A 16,445-nucleotide genomic window follows, 5' to 3' on the forward strand; every position below is an offset into this window, starting at 1 on the left:
AAAAGGTCCTGTCTCTTTTCATTTGATTGCTGAGCACCGTTTATTTTTGGAGTGTCGGTTGTTTTCTTGAAGCTCATCTGAAACATATTTCCGGATCTTTGAGATAAAAGAAGTGCTGCGATGACAAAAGGCCATCATTGCGGACTGTGTTGGCCTTTTCTGTCTCATCTCACCTTTTCTGTATTAGATTTTCTGCTGCACAAGACTGAGGCCAGTTTCAGTCCTCTGAAATGGAAGCAGAAAAAAAGAGGCTGTAGTTGACAAAGAACTGAAGGATAAGAAGCTTATTTTGACCCTGGGGATGATCTTTTCTGTCTCGATGTCAATTTAATCTCACCAGGAAAAGTTCCATTTCATTCCGAAAATGTCTTAAAAAGAAGCGTGGGCTCTTCTGACACCATGTATGTAGTATAAAAGACCTCTGCTGATCTGTTCCACAAGGTCGGGATGTAGAGGCTCAGAAATAACCGGGAGAGAGATGGATCCGGTGGTCAGCCATGTTTGTTTACGTCCGCCCCGTATAGTGTTCAGGTGACGCTGCACTAGTCAGCTCCGCTTTTTACTTCCCTCTACATTTCAGTCATGGGAATTTGGACGTTTAGGAATGGATTCAGAATCCTTCACGTCTCAATCGGGGCGCATGTGAGCGTTTGGCGTCGAATATGACGTCATCTCAACAAGATGGGAGGGAACATGATGCTGCACATGCCACTGTTGTTTACTTTCCTCCTCACAGTAGATGCACCAAATTGCATTTGACAGTGGCAAAGGAAAGTTGTTCTCTCATTAGTGTATAAAAGTTCCTCACATTCCAAAGCCAATTTCCCTGCAACACCAACTAACCACGATGACTTGCATCCACCACAAATGTGTGGAAACACTTTTCATCGGCTGTAGTTTATCCTTATTCAGAGACGTTATCTGTCTCACCACGCTGACTTGTCAGTCACAGATTTAGCGCCATCAGTAAGGCATTTAGACTCACAGAGCAGCACTTGATCCAAATCAAAAGACTTCCTTCCCACATTGTACTTCCAAATGTTTTCCTCCTCCAGGTCTATTTTCCAGAATTTATTCTTGCTTTGAAGTCTTGTTTTTGCCTTAGCGGTTAGCGTGCAACTGACAAAGGAGCAATGGCTGACGGTCAAGACGCAAATATATAACCTTGCTTCATGTGGAAATGTCTGTCCTCTGGAAGTTCTGTGAAGTCCTTGAGGACTAAGAAGAACATTAGCTATGCTCAGCAGGTGGGGAACCCTGGAAGCAAACTAGTGTCGGTAGATTTCTTTGCCTTTTGCTTCTCCGCAGCAGTGAAATGCAATATAAAGTGAGCAGAAGGTTTTCAGATGCAAATTCAGGGCAGTGTTTTGATTCAGGTTTGGACCATTGTGGTAGTGTCTTTGGTTGGAACCCAAGCACCTGGTAGAAAACACAGGTATATCGGGTTGAGCAGTACTTTGACTGATACTGATGTAGACCTGAACGATTCTTTTCATTTGTCATGACTGTTATGTGAGAAAATAGAGTAACTATCCAAAAATCATTAGACTTTTTTCGTTTCAAATCTCTCTTCAAAGCTATTCAGATGCGGTTTTCGAATGACAAAGGCTGTAATATGAGGAGCTGAAGTGAGTTCTGCTAGACTGCACGCAAAAAACCTGGCAATCCACTCCACCAGTGACAGAGGCATCACCATCTGATGGCCAAGCGGGAGTGGTTCAACTCCACCCAAAGATGATCTGGACTGTCAGCCGCGTGTCTCACGTCTCCTCCGTCTTTGATCTTTGTCCATGGTGTTAAGTGAGCCCAGCTCCAATGTCATGGTGATGCTTCAGTGCCTAGTCTGATTCAAAGTCTGGATTAATGAGTGACCTTTTGAAAATGTTGCAGATCCACTTGACTTTTCATCGAATGCCTCCCTGTGAGAGCCATCCATTGTAGTCTATATTAACGAGGACCCTACTCTTGACACGGAAAGAATCAGAAGGCCCATGAATCTGAGTTTTGGGGGTCGGTGTGCCCTGCAACATTGTGAGCAGGGTTGGGTTGATATTTCTTGCTTTCATGCGCTGCAGCTGTTCCTTTCCCTGCTTTTACTTACTACGTGTTTACAAGGCTGGGAGTGAATTATGTTTTCCCCAGGTTCACTAGCTAAATAAATATATGTCATTCATATTCATGTAGGCATCAGTATGATGATCTGTTTTTTTTAAAGAGGAAATCTCACTTGATCAAATGTATTAAAATGAAATGGAAGCATCAAAGCAGGTGATGTACTCGTATCACATCATGGAGCTGGACATGGACTTGGTGGTTTTCAGCATGTTGTCATGGGAAATTCTTGAAAGAAACTTCATAATAACTGCAGTCTGTTGCTCGCGGAACTGAAGTCGCATATCTGGCCAGACGTATGAAGAGATGGGCCGCGTGATTTATTTATTTATTTTTTAATCGGTGCATGCTGAATCACGATCGCAATATTATCCACATAAATCACATTATTTTCCCCAAAATCGTTCAGCCCCTGTACTGATCTGATAAGCAAGCAATAAAGGTGACATTCACTTTGACGGCTTGAATAGTTAGCATTTTGGACTTCCAGCCAGTGCGACCGAAAAGTAGTGGTGGGCCGATGAGGCTTCATGAAACAGTGTCCTCATTGTCAGTGCTCAGTTGATGGTGCCGCTGCTTTAAAAACGATGTGAGGTTTCATTGAAGTGGTCTTTAAAATCCAAATATTTTTGAGCAGATAGTGCCATCTAGTGGGCTTTGAAAATGAGGACACTGTTTCATGAAGCCTCAGCAGCCCATCACGACCGAACAGTCAACTTAAAGTAAACCATGGAGCAGATTGGAAATGTTCCGGGTAAATGGGAAATATCGGCTGTCAGAACTGAACATACCAGTTCTTATTACTGTTTCAATTTTGTAGTTGTGATGTTTTCAATTTTCAGCTGTTGTTCCTGCTGTGCAGCGCTCCAGCGGAGTGAAAACACAACTGAAAATCACTTCAGAGTGGTTATGGATTCACCGCTGGCAGGAACAACATGGATGAACGCCCTTTCAGTCAAACTTTGCCGTAAAATATCTGCAGGTCCCGCAGTAATTACACAGAGCCGGCACGGCTCTTTCTCTTCTTATGGAACAATTATGCAGCAGCACTTGCTCCAGATGTTTTTGTATATCGAACGTGAGAGCTAGTTCTCGTTAGCATTCAGGCAGCAAAGCGGGTTCAGCGTCCTTGAGTCCTGAACCAACCGGCGTGTCAGGTCGCTGGACTGAAAAGTGTCTCATAAAATTAAGGGTGTTTTAAAGTTCTGTGAAAATGCTTAACTCCACGGCAGCACTATGGATCCCTGCAGTGATGTGTTCAGGTACATTGGTGCTGCCATTCCTGCTGTAGTGTAGGGACCAACTGACTGGGTGTGAGGAACGCTGGTGCCGTGCAGTTTGTACTCCACTTCTTTCCATAAAGATCAGGAGTTTCACCCACTACTGGTGCTCCAGCGACTTTCTCTTATGCAGGTAACTTCAGACTGTGGAAGACTGGCAGACAGCTAAATGTGCCGTTCTTTAGTAGATTGTTTACGTCTGAATGTCGCGATCAAAGGGGAACTTGAGAGTCAACGCTGAGTGGGTTATAGATGATGGATCTGTTAAACCGATTTGTAATTAAAGAGTGAAATAGGTGTTATGGCAAATAAAATCTTTTTTTTCTCCCTAGTGGGAGTTGTGGAACAAGGAAAACTTAACCACTGGATTCATATTTCTTTCTCAAAATGAATCCACAACTGACAAGTTAAGTGAAGTGAAGAAACAGTTCAGCACATAATACCTTGTTTACATAATTGCAGTACTATATTTTAATGCATTATAGTTGTGAAACACGAAACAACAGTCAAATTGGTAGAGAACAAGCTTGACAGCTTGATAAAAGACAAACAAGTGTAAGATACAAATCATTTAAATAGTCTGTTTTCAAAAAGGGAAGTAGACAATTCAAAGGTTATTGTTGTGACATATTGATAAATACATTAGATCTACTGTGTCTACTAATTTTCTGAATTACGGTAAGTTTAAACCTATTAGTTTGTGAATTATAAATGCCATTAATGTACTAAAGTGGAGTCAAATTAACCAAAAAGAGCAGTAAAACCATGTAAATAAATGATATTGGGCTTCGACCATTTTAGATCCAACCATCTGCACAAATGCTCGCTAGATCAAGGTCACAAATGTGAACCAAGGTCGGTGATCTGGCAGCAACAGCTGGCTCCACCGGAGGAGAAGACGTTGCAGAGGTTCGATCTAACCCTCCCCGGACACGTGCCCACATCCTGCCGCCTCCGAAAACTGCCGACACCATCTTCCAAGTCCTGCACCACCAGGCTGGCCAAGAGTTTCATCCCCAATGGCTCAATGATGTCATTTTCCTTTATAAGTTTGTCTCATGATCATTGCGAGAGGTAGCCCCAAATTTTGTCACACGTGTCTCTTTCATTGACCATAAAGTCTGGTGTGAGATCATCAAGTGTAGCTGTGAGGCCATCTACAGTCCTTTTATTTATCTCAAGAGGCCAGTGTGAAGCTCTAAAACCACCCATGTATGAACTCCCCCATCCCTCAAGCTCCCTGCCATCCCATTAGAGGAAGCACACACAAGACATTTGGCTGCTCCGATAGGTCCTCACGACACTCCTTGTATATTAAGTGGACCCTCTAGAGATGTGTTCCATCATCTCTATACAATGTCAATAGACCCCTCTGCTTCTCAACTTTTTACTTTTGTTTGTGTTTTCCCTTGTCGTCCAGTCATCACCTCTTTTGTCTCCAGTTTATTATCTACCTTTTCTCTAGTTTGCTCTCCAGAGTTCACCTCCAATTTTAGGACAGCAGTGTTTTGTTTTAGTCATTTGTGTCTTGTCTTTTACACCTGCAGTCAAACTAGTGAGATAAGTGCATAGTATAGCTCTATTCAACCACATGAGGAGGGTCACACTATCGACCCACTTATGATCCTTTACATACGAAATTGTACCAGTCCATTTCAAACGGCTTAACCATCATTCATCACATCCCTGCATGTGTTCTTTGCATTGGCATTGCTGTTCACCTGTATATCCACCAGGCGGCGCAGCCCAGAGTCAAAGGTTTATGACAACAACAAACTCCCAAACCAACACGGCGACTGTGGAGTCAGCATTGATCATGTAGCTCCTGCACAAAAGAGGAAACGCAGGCAGCGTTGTAGGAGGTGGTGGTCGTTGAGGACGTTAAATACATCGCCACTGAAGGATGGAGAATTTCCGCCATTGTGATGTCTTTTTCGTGTCTCATTTGAGCGACGTACTGGGTGGTAACAGCAACACTGCCCCCCATGGTTTCTGGTTGTCCTGGTCCGTTTGGCCTATATCCGTAAGCTTTGTGGAAACGGACAAATGAACGCAGAGCATGGACAGAAGACTCCGTCTGTGTCGGATCTGTACGTCCAAAACTTCCGGTATTTGAGTTGTTTCTCTCACAGCAGCAGCTGCGGCTCATAAATCAGTTCCAAACTAAATATAACCGTCACCTTGAGGAGCACATTGGGGAGTAGATTGAGGTATTGGGTTCTGTCATGCGTATTTGAAGACTACAGCAAAATAAGCCAGGATCGGTGTGAGTACTGATGCTGATATCACTATCGGTACATCCCAAATTATTGTTACTATTATCAGCGAATGCCTATTTTATCGTTCTTTCATGTCAAAAATCTGATATTGTCTGTATTTTTAGGGCAGATAGAGTACTTCTTCCACTCCTTAGAGCACGGACCTATGTATCGCAGGACAAGCTCTAGTCGAACTGAATGGTTTATATGATAAGTGTGATGTGTTGCGGCCGAATGAAAAGTCTTCGCAAGTCAGACATTTGGCCTGTTTAGTAGCTTTGGGTGTTTAGTGAGGTAATAGCTCTTCTGCAGTCCAATTAGAGTTCCCTTTTGACAGTGTCATCATAATTTTTCATGTCATCCACTGCATTTTGATGTGATCTCCCACCAGATTCTGCCACCCCCCCTCCCTCCGACGATAAGAGGTCGTGGCCTGAGCCGTGCGTGACTGTGTTTACTGCCTGTGTGCTTCTGTTTATGCAAATACACAGCAGTGAATAACAAGTATTCCAATGATCACAGTGCAAATAATCGTAATGACCCACTGGACCTGATGCTTTACAGCCCGGAATGAAGCCAGTGATGGGGAATTAAGAGAGTCCTCTTCAGGGGTTTGTCGTACATGCTCAGCAGAGACGTCAGTCCTCAGCAATGTGGTCCTCAGAGGGTCCTACTAATCCAGCAGACACAGATTAACCAATGAAGTGTCAGGTGAAGTCAGCCACACCAGACCGCCCACTGTGGCCCGGTACTCTTGTTCAAAGTTGGGGGTCGTTTTTAATCTTCCTTTGTATTGAATTTGAAAGTGCCTCCGTCTGAGATCCTCAGGCCTGAATAGCAGGGAAATCCCACACACAGTCAGACACCTAGACATGTGTTTTGCATTTCGAAGAGGCTGCTCACAATGCTGGTGCCAGTCATGGAACACGGTGCTCACGGATCCCTCTCTTGTGTTCCCAGGTAGGCTGGTGGGAGAACGGTCACCTGCGGCTGCGCCACCATCCTTGGTCCCGATACGGCCCTTTCCTGAAGCCCCTGGACGATTCGCAGCACTTGAGGGTGGTGACTTTGGAGGAGAGACCTTTCGTCATCGTGGAGCCGGCCGACCCTGGAACCAGCTCCTGCATCCGTGACTCGGTGCCCTGTCGCATGCCCGTCAACTCCAGGTGATGCTTATAGTGGCAAAGCTGAAATGGAACTGGTGTTTTTCAACCAATTATTATTCATTATTGAACTGTGTAGCGGAACAGAGGAGCGATCAGGGTTAAGGAGAGGAGGCTGAATATTCAAGCACCCACACACGGCCATGTTTGCACACTCACAGACACACCGAGATGAATAGAGAAGGCAGGAGCTGAACTTCGGCTCCATTGCTATTCATTTAATGTGTGCTGCCAAAATGATATGTGGAGACTGCAACGGGCAGGCGGGAACTCTGGTTCATATCTGAAGTGGACCTTCGGATGAGTCGATGGCTTGCATCCAGAATGTAATGGTTCTATTCCGCGGCTTTTTGTGAGGAAGGGAGGCAGTGATGCAGAGTGGAAAAAGGATACCTGGCGTTTGCAGCATGGCAGGTGTTCCAGTCAAGCTCTTGATGATTGTACTGCACATGGTCCACCCACTTTTTTGTTTTTAATCCATCATTAAGCCAGTGAAGAAAACATGTTTCTAATTTGCTCGACGGTCACTGACTTGGAACTCAACCATAACATCGATTGATGTAATGATTGATTATTCTTGGGGCATTATTGACTTGTTTTATGTGCTGACAACAAACCAGTGCTCCGACGCAGAGCTGCCACATGTGGATGTAGTTGATTGATAAAAAGCTGTTAATGAGTACAGCGCGACAGTCTCATGAAGGAAGCGGTTCACTGTGCGGGTACCAACTCCCCCGGGGAACAAACTGCACTCTCACGTCCTGCCAGTGGCTTTAATCTCCCGCCTGCAGAAGGCCCTTAGGGAGCCCCTGCAGGGTCACTTCTTTTTCTTCTACCCAACGCAATCCAGCCGTCACTGCTAAGGGAGAAGCTGGAGGACTACTACCTTACATGTGAGGCCAGGGTGCACTGTTCACCGCAGACCCCTGGTACAACATGGACAGCAGCCATCTCCACTGGTTCTGGACTGGACTTCCATTGCTGCTTGACTGCCTGAGGAGAGCAGACAGAGCACAAGGAGGTCGTCACTAACCTTTTCCCCTGGTGTGAGCAGAACCACCTTTGTAGTGATGGGCTGATGAGGCTTCATGATACCTTGTCCACTAGGTGTCACTCTCTGTTCTTTTCTTTTTTTTACGCTCAGAGCGCCATCAACTGAGCTGTGAAAATGAAGAGACTGTTTCATGAAGCCTCACCAGCCCGTCGTAGCACCTTTGCATCAGTATGAGTTAAACAAAGGGGGTGGTGATGGACTCCTGGAGAAGGCTCCGTGGACTGCACTGGTGAACATCCACGGCTCGGACATCTTTTTCAAACTTGTTGGTCGTCGAGACGGAGGTTAAAATGTAGTTAGTGGTGGAGCATTGTCTCTCACTTCAGAGTGGAAGACCAATCACTTCTTCAAGAGCACTAAGATCCTGGAGATGTTTCTGCCATTGCTAACACGCCTCCTTTTCTCTTCGCAGCTTGGTGGCGGAAGGGTCTGTTCCAATGAAGCACTGTTGCAAAGGTTTCTGCATTGACGTTCTCAAACGTCTAGCCAAAATTGTGGGCTTCACCTATGACCTTTACTTGGTCACCAATGGGCGACACGGCAAGAACATCGACGGGGAGTGGAACGGCATGGTTGGCGAGGTAGGGCTCCTTATGATCACCTTGGTGGAGGACATCTTTTTGCCAGGGTTCTTCCGTCCATCTGCCCATGAGCAACCTGACTTGAACAGTGAGGAATTAATGGCAATTAAATTTGCTGGAAATGTTATTGAGAGAATAACGATAAATTTTATTTTCTAAAATTAGTTCCTTTTGTTCTTGTTGAAGTGGGTCAGTTTGAATAACCCATATGCACAGATTTATTTTAAACACCCGTCAACAGTAACTAGACCAAGAGTAAAGACCAGACACGGCAAAAATGGCCAGCAAAAAAGGTGTTTTTGGAAACTTTTTTTCTGTCCAGTCAGCCCTTTTGTTGACTGATGGGGAGGAAAGCAAAGCGAGACAGTGATGAAAGTGTGAGAGTTGGACCATCAGAATCATGATTCTGGCGCATTAAAGAAGATGGATTTTCTTCTGTTTAAATAACAGCAGACTCAAACACTTCAGAAGCTCAGGCTGCAGAGGAAGTTGGACATAAAAACAGAACTGCTTAGACAGGAGCTTCTGTCCTTTTTTATACCTACAAAAAAGGCTTTCTGCTTTGGAACGCACTGAAAACAGGCCCAGGTTTAGATGCCCCTTGTCCAGCTAGACATACACTTGATGTTAAAGTTGATGGTGTCTGGTTTAAGTTTGTGAATGAAACGGTCAGATAAAAATACTGTTCCGTTTATTTCCATTCTTTCACTACAACCTTCAGTACTTCATTTGTTTGTTGTTGTGATGGATTGACATTTTCAAGTTCCTTGGAAGACACTGTGTGGAAGACACTGAATATATGGTAATATTTAAGTCGTAACATTCCTAAGAAAGCCACCGGACCGGCACCCAACTCCCTGTCCAGCATGGGTGTTGTGGGGGATTGGACATGGGGAAGTCACTGGCGCTACACTGTGGACAGACGTGAAGCTGTGGGCGATGGCTCAGAAAGCCAAAGCCCGGAATTGCGAGGAGAGGATTGAAGCGATCCTTGAAAGAAAGTGCATAGATTGCAGAGCTGGTTGGGAGTTTAGAGCAGAGGGATCCCTCTGCAGCTCAAAGCTGGGGGCTCTATACGCCTTTCAAATGATCTGGCTGAAGCGCAAGTGGGAGCCAGGCGGAAGAGCTGCCTTAACATATCGGGCTTTGACTCAGTGCAGGGGTTAAGATACTGAACTCACAAGCGTGGCTCCATCTAGGGAAGCATCAGAGGATGGACAACACCCTCGAGCACTGCCCCTAGGCAGTTCCACCATTTTGGATTAGCAATATTCACTGCAGTTCAGTGTTGTACACTGCGTTGGAAAGGAGTAGAATCCCATTACTGTGTTTGTAGTGTGCGCCTGTAAGCCGATCTGAGATGTTTCCAAACATTCAAGTGTTTAATACGACACTGACAATTGTTGTTTCACAGCAACAGGCTGAGATTATAGAGCCGTCCCTCACGGAGAGAGGAGATGACTCACTCGCTGCTAATCTTCCAATGTTCAGAAATCACGAGCAGTGTGACCTTTATCGTGCGTGTCCACTGCGACGGGACAGCTGTTGGTTTTCTTCGCTTTTTCTGCTGCTTCTGCGACTTGCTTGTCTTATGCCAGCGCTTTATTTTTCACTCACAAAAGCAGGTTTGATGAACGCTCTGCTGTGAAGCTCATTTTAATCTTCAGTTTTCATTCCCCCAAACGCCTGACTAACAGCGCGGGAGGAGAGAGCCTGCTGCCAAATTTGTGAATGCGTAGAAAAGCTGCTGCAAAAGGTGTCTGGGAGAGAGAGAGGGGTACGAACTACACGAACGAGCATGTCCCACTGGGGCTTCCTGGGTTTCCATCACTCCCACAATTCCTGCTTTGGTTGGTGCGATCATTTCAGCCTAATCTCCAACAAGATCTTTAGATCAACACATCTCTGATTCACCATGAATTCTGGGTAATGACTGCTGAGAGATGAATTCTTGCCACTGCTTCTTCTGGAAGTGGCTGCCACTCTGTGAAAGGTTGATCCAGCAGAGCGCAGAAGAAGACACAAGCTACATTAGAGTTTCAGTTGGGTGACTCCAGGAGGTTGTTTCATCCGTCAGCTGCATCAAACTAGCACCTGCTTAACAGCGCACCCATTGTGCTTTTGAAACGTAGAAACCTTTTAGTAATAGTTCAGAGGGTTTGATGAAGCTGTATTTTTGCTCATCTCTGGATCATGGACGATGGAAACCCAACTTACTGGATGTCTCCTGGTTGTCATACGAAGACAAGAGGGGCATCACCTGCTGCACACGCCACCATCCTAGGGTGAGACTGATGCATGGAGGAGTGGATCAAAGTTCGGTTTGGTAAAGAAGCGACCTCATATCGATCCCTTTACATTTTATTGGATGTCACATCTGCAGAACGTCGCGGTGTGGCCCTTGGAACTAGTGTTTTACATCTCTCTTACATGGGAACGTGTTTTTCCCATTTTAATTATTCTTTTCTGTTATTCAACATTTGCTGTGCATGTTTTTGCTAACTTGAATTGTGTTCGGGTTGGAGTTGAGTCAGTCTCGAATGGGGGAACCTTCCTTGCACAGGGACCCCCAGCGAAATATTTAAAAAATAAATAAATAAATAAAAGGGCTACAGCCCTGATAAATGGTTTAGGACTACAGTTCTAGGTACCATATAATTTTGTTTCAATTTTATGTTGAATGTTGAATGGGATGGAGCAATTATTGTGTGATTACTTTTGCTACATGTCTGAAGATCCAGTTTGTCAAGTCAGCTTACTGTGATTTGGAAAAAAAACGGCCTTCAGGGGGCGCCAGAGGGAGAACGGAGATGTTGCTCTGCCACTTTGTCATGCCGCTTTTCTTCCTGTCGTCCCCAGGTGGTGTCCAACCGAGCCGACATGGCCATCGGCTCTCTCACCATAAATGAAGAAAGGTCGGAGGTGGTGGAGTTTTCCGTTCCCTTCGTGGAGACGGGTATCAGCGTGATGGTGTCCCGCAGTAACGGCACCGTGTCGCCCTCTGCTTTCCTTGGTGAGTTCGTCTTCCAGAACTAACGAATGGCGGAAACAGTGGGAACACTTGAAATGAAACTCCCCCGTCTGTAGGTTTGAACTTCTGGAAAGAGCAATTATATTCGGTGTTAAACAAACCCACACGGACATAAGTAATAAACTGCCTACAGGTGAAGTCCTCATGGAATACATCCAATTAAGATACAAGAAACAAAACCCTTTTGTCCTCCCTTGCTTGCTTGCTATCTGCAGTGCGGTGATCCCTGCGGGTCCCGCGTCACCGCGATGCTTCCTTTTATTATTAAAGTGCCGACCATTCCCTGATTGTAATAGACGTCTCGCAGGACTTTTACCTGTTATACAGTTTTTGCGGCACATTTCTTTGTGCGCTCGGACTCCCTCAGAGAGACCAGGCTGCTTCAATGATGACTCATTCTCTACTACAAACCTTTGCACAAGATTACCTTGCTGCTACTGGATAATAATAAACACGAGCTCTGCAGCAGAATGTGGTGGTTGTAATCATCGCAATGGACATTGTTAGCCGGTGTTATCCTCCTCCACGCACAACTTCTGCGTAAATTAAAAGTCAAAAGTAAAAGTCTTTATTAGATCATTCATCTGTAGTTGTGTCCAGCGGTCCAACAGAATTATATTCAATATCCGTCAGGGTGAGGAGTTCGGTCATCCGGGAGAAGCTCGGGGTGGAGCTGCTGCTCCTCCACATCGAGAGGAACCAGTTGAGGTGGCTTGGGCATCTGATCCAGATGCCCCCTGGACGCCTCCCTGGGGAGGTGTTCCGGGCATGTCCTACCGGGAGGAGACCCCGGGGAAGACCCAGGACTCGCTGGGGAGATTATGTCTCCGGTCTGGCCTGGGAACGCCTCGGGATCCCCCGGGAAGAGCTGGAGGAGGTTTGTGCGGACCGGGAAGTTTGGGCTTCCCTGCTCCGAATGCTGCCTCCGCAACCCGACCCCGGGTAAGCGGTAGAAGAAGGTGATCCGTCAGCTGAAATGATCTGCACTCGTCCTGAAATACTGGAATCTAAGTTTTCAGTAGGGGGGGCAACTAAATTACGCACAAAACTCATGATTTTTTTAATTGATAATTTTATTGAATCATTTATTTATTGAAGGAAGGTGACTGTAGACTGGGCTGTTTTCCCAAATTCAAGCACAGGACCATAATATGAAAGCTCTAAACAGACAGGTGATGTTTTGTATGAGTTTTAGGCACCACTTATTTATTTGTTTTAGTTGAAATATTCCACTTTGATATCACTGTTTCAAAAGGCTGTCACTTGCAGTAAAATCTTCAGTGTAACCCACAGTTTGGGATGGGAATAAATTCACTCATCTAATTTGTATTTGTGGCCATGGTGCACTATGTGACTTTTACAGATGCTACTCCGAGTCTCTCCTGAGTGACAGAACTCCTCACCCTATCTCCAAGTACCCACTAAATAATAGCTCGGGTAAAGAAAAGATACTCATAGCTGTACTTGAGTACATTACAAGATATTTTCTCCGCATGACTCTCCACCTCTACGTCCCACCACCTCTTTCCAAGGCACCTTGGCAAAGTATGAGCACAAAAATAAAGCCGTTACAGTCACAGATCTCAGATGATGTCCATGTCCAGGAGAATGAAGTAAAGAATGTACGTGAAGGAAAAACAAAGGCAGGAATAAGATTGTGTCAAAACTGAAGAGGCAACATGAAGCTGTTAGAGAGAGGAGGGGAGTGAGATGAAAGAAGACATGGCAGACCAGACGAGTAAATTTGACATGAAGGAAGACAGCGATAGTTGAAGCTGCTTTGATGACAGAGGGTGCGACAAAAATTGATACATGAAAGAAAACAAAGAGCAGAAGGAAGATATGAAACCACACAGAATGAGTGAGGAGTGTATTCAGGTGAAACAGAAGAAGGAAGTGACATCAAGAAGCAGCTAGACTGAAGGGAAACAGTGAAAATATCCACATGATGGTCGAGATTGGAAGGAAGGGAAAGTAAACAATGAGAGAGGGGAGTGGTAAAACACAAGGAGACTAATGTTGGAGGGAACAGAGGGGGTCGCTTAAGAATGGCATCCTATTTACAACGTGATTAGGGCTGTAACAAATAGTCGACAATCATCGATTTTCAAATTAGACGCAGACAGGTTCATTAGTCAACCAGTCATGATGTCATCGTTCTCTCTACACAATCCACCGGAAGAGGAGAAACGCCTGAGGTTGAAAGCATGGAGGCAATTCACGAAGGACAGATCAAAGGACACATTAAAGGACACTTGTCTGGCGCACCTCATTTTGGGCACGAGAAATTGAAATACTACGTTCCAAAACATTTCAAAGCATTTCACATGATATTGTACTATAGTCTGTGGCTAGTCAAAATGTATTGTTTCAACGTGGTTTTATATCAACGATCAATTAAAAGTCAGTTCTGTGACGACCAGCGCTGCAATGACCAGCTGACACAGTCGACTATACTTTGAGAACGGCACAAAAGTATGGGGCCATTTAATCAAAGGACACATCACAGCACACATTAAAGGACACATACCTTTCACTCCACATTTTGGCAATAAAATTCCAATGTGTAGTTTCACAACAGCCTTCAACATTGCAACACTTTCATTTTTTATTTATACTTATTGTTATTCTATTTACATAAAATACAAACGTGTTATGTGTTCCTCAACCCGTACACGTTGCTGACTATTCGTCGTATGCTGACTATTCGAGTAATTGTGATGGTTAGGACCACTATCAAAACAGTTGCAGCCCTACTTACGACAGCTTGCAGTTTAGTGGGAAACAAAAAATTTGAAAAAATAAAAGCTCAAACTAGAAAAGCACTGAGAGCCACAAAGTGTATTTCCACCAATACAGTTGTTTGGTGAATGTCATTGCGGTCCATGTGCACACCCCGCTCCGATCATCTGTCGCATGTTTGCCTGACGTGAGATGACCAGTAAATTCATTCTTAACAAACACGAGTCATCCAGCGCCAATCATCTCTGCAACTGAAGCAGATGCACAGCTGCAGAGCTGCCTGCGTCAAAGCTCCGCAAACACAACCACTTGCTACAGCGGGTGAACGTCAATATGAAAACATTGCGAAGTCACTGAAAACAAAAAAAAAACACATTGGAATTCCAAATGGACTTGTGTACCGTCCACCATTAGTACTGCACAGGTCATTGTCATGTAGTTTGTTTGTTAGCCGCAGGACTAGGCTCAGAATTGGATAGTATTGTTTCATGTCATGAAAACAGGGAAGATTCCCATCAGAATACAAAGGTTCTGAAAGTGGAAAAAGTGCCCCTGTCACTGCCATATTGTGGCGTACATGGAACTAAGTGGTGAGAGTAGTAGTGGCTGGACACAGGGAGACCGTTTATTACAATAAAACACAGATCGCACAAAGACAGATGACAGGACGGAACCATGGGTGTCACCGAACTGGGAGGGTTAACATGAACAAGGGAAATCAGAACCACAAACAGAACTGAAATCGAAGAGAACACAGCAAAGTCAAGGTCGAGTTTATTTATATAGCATGTTTCTACAGTGTGTTACAGTGACATAATACAGCAACAGCTTCAATTACTACACACAAGTACAGCACGATTAAAACATGATTAAAAAGCCCAATATAAATACAAAAAGTATTAAATAAATACATACAAAAAAACGTTGCTCAGTTTGTATTAATAGCCAGTGCTAAAAGGTGCGTCTTCAACTTAGATTTAAAGTGCTGTAGTCAGCTGTCATGTCGGCCTCCGGTCTTCAGCCTGGTTCTGGAGCAGTTCAGAAGAAGCTCCGAAAAGGAGCTTGTGGTCTGGTTGCTGAGTGAACATGGGGCAGCTCAGCCAAGTGTGAGGTTGCCATTCCAGGAAGACATTTTAAAACACACAATATAATGTTGAACTGGATCCTGAAGTGAACACGAAGCCTGTAAAAGCATAAACAAGACCGACTCTGACAGTCGCAATATGGAGCATCTTCATTATTACCGAAACTTGTCATGCGACAATTACATTTAATATCTTCCTCCTCTGTTTATTGGTTTTATAGTCCAGTGAACTCAATCAAGGTTTCATTAACAAGTAGTGCAAACATCAATCTTCCAATCACTGACCCTTGAAGCCTTCCTCTAATGATGGGGATGATTCATCTGGTGTGTGCAGCAGATGCTGGGATGCCGTCTCTTCGCTCGCCTGGCTACAGAAATAACTCTAGTGTTCTTCCCCTCCAGTTTGAGAAAAGGCAAATTGCAGCGTGGTAGTTTGAGCTGATGGAGGTCAAGAAAAAGCTGGAAAATAGCAGGTAAATCAGAATCGACGGAGCTGATGATGGATTATGTTTACACGGCTGGTTTGTGTCTCTGTGTGAGATTTGCATTTATATTTGAAGCCATTTATTCTCAGAAGTCAGTGGACGGAGGATGATGTTAAAGAAAAACTGCAGTCCGGGACAGATCTGGAAACTTTTTTGCTTTAGCTCTGGTTTTGGCCAAAAATAGAGCTAGTCTCATAGCATTTAGAAATACTGTTTGCAGTACACACTGGAGTTATATTAATTTAAAAATAGCAGATGTTTTCTCTGCTTTACATCCTGGCGGTACAGATCTGCTGACATCCCATAATTCTTCTGGTTTCTTTTCTTTTTATCGTACTGATGGCTCCCCATTCTCCGTCGGGGATCTATTACGTAGTTTCTAAGCTGCACTGAAACATCCATCCATCTGTCAGGAGAGATTTAGGGAACAATTTCAAACATGTCACGGATGAACAGAGGCACCACCACCTCAAGGCTGAGTTATCTGAAGGCCTGGGGGCCTCCTGGGTTGTTTGGCACACCGACTGTTGCATCAGTTTGATGAGCGAGGTTTTTGTCCATGAGGTGGAGAGGAGGGAAACAAAACAAATACACATATATATATATATATATCAAGGTTGGAAGAAACTGAAACGGCACAAGCACGAAGTGCTGC

The 16,445-nt window shown here is 44.6% G+C and overlaps 1 protein-coding gene across 4 annotated transcripts in view; it reads left to right on the forward strand.

Moving 5' to 3' along the window:
• grin2da (glutamate receptor, ionotropic, N-methyl D-aspartate 2D, a) overlaps positions 1-16,445 on the forward strand; it is a 164,364-nt gene that overhangs the window by 104,502 nt on the left and 43,417 nt on the right. For all 4 annotated transcript variants that reach the window (XM_053863431.1, XM_053863432.1, XM_053863433.1 and 1 more), the window contains 3 exons: positions 6,611-6,816; positions 8,280-8,448; positions 11,308-11,461. In XM_053863431.1, coding sequence (XP_053719406.1) covers positions 6,611-6,816; positions 8,280-8,448; positions 11,308-11,461 — 529 coding nt within the window. The remainder of the gene's footprint in view (positions 1-6,610; positions 6,817-8,279; positions 8,449-11,307; positions 11,462-16,445) is intronic.

This window comes from Synchiropus splendidus, chromosome 4, assembly GCF_027744825.2.
Source record: "Synchiropus splendidus isolate RoL2022-P1 chromosome 4, RoL_Sspl_1.0, whole genome shotgun sequence".
Taxonomy (NCBI): domain Eukaryota; kingdom Metazoa; phylum Chordata; class Actinopteri; order Syngnathiformes; family Callionymidae; genus Synchiropus; species Synchiropus splendidus.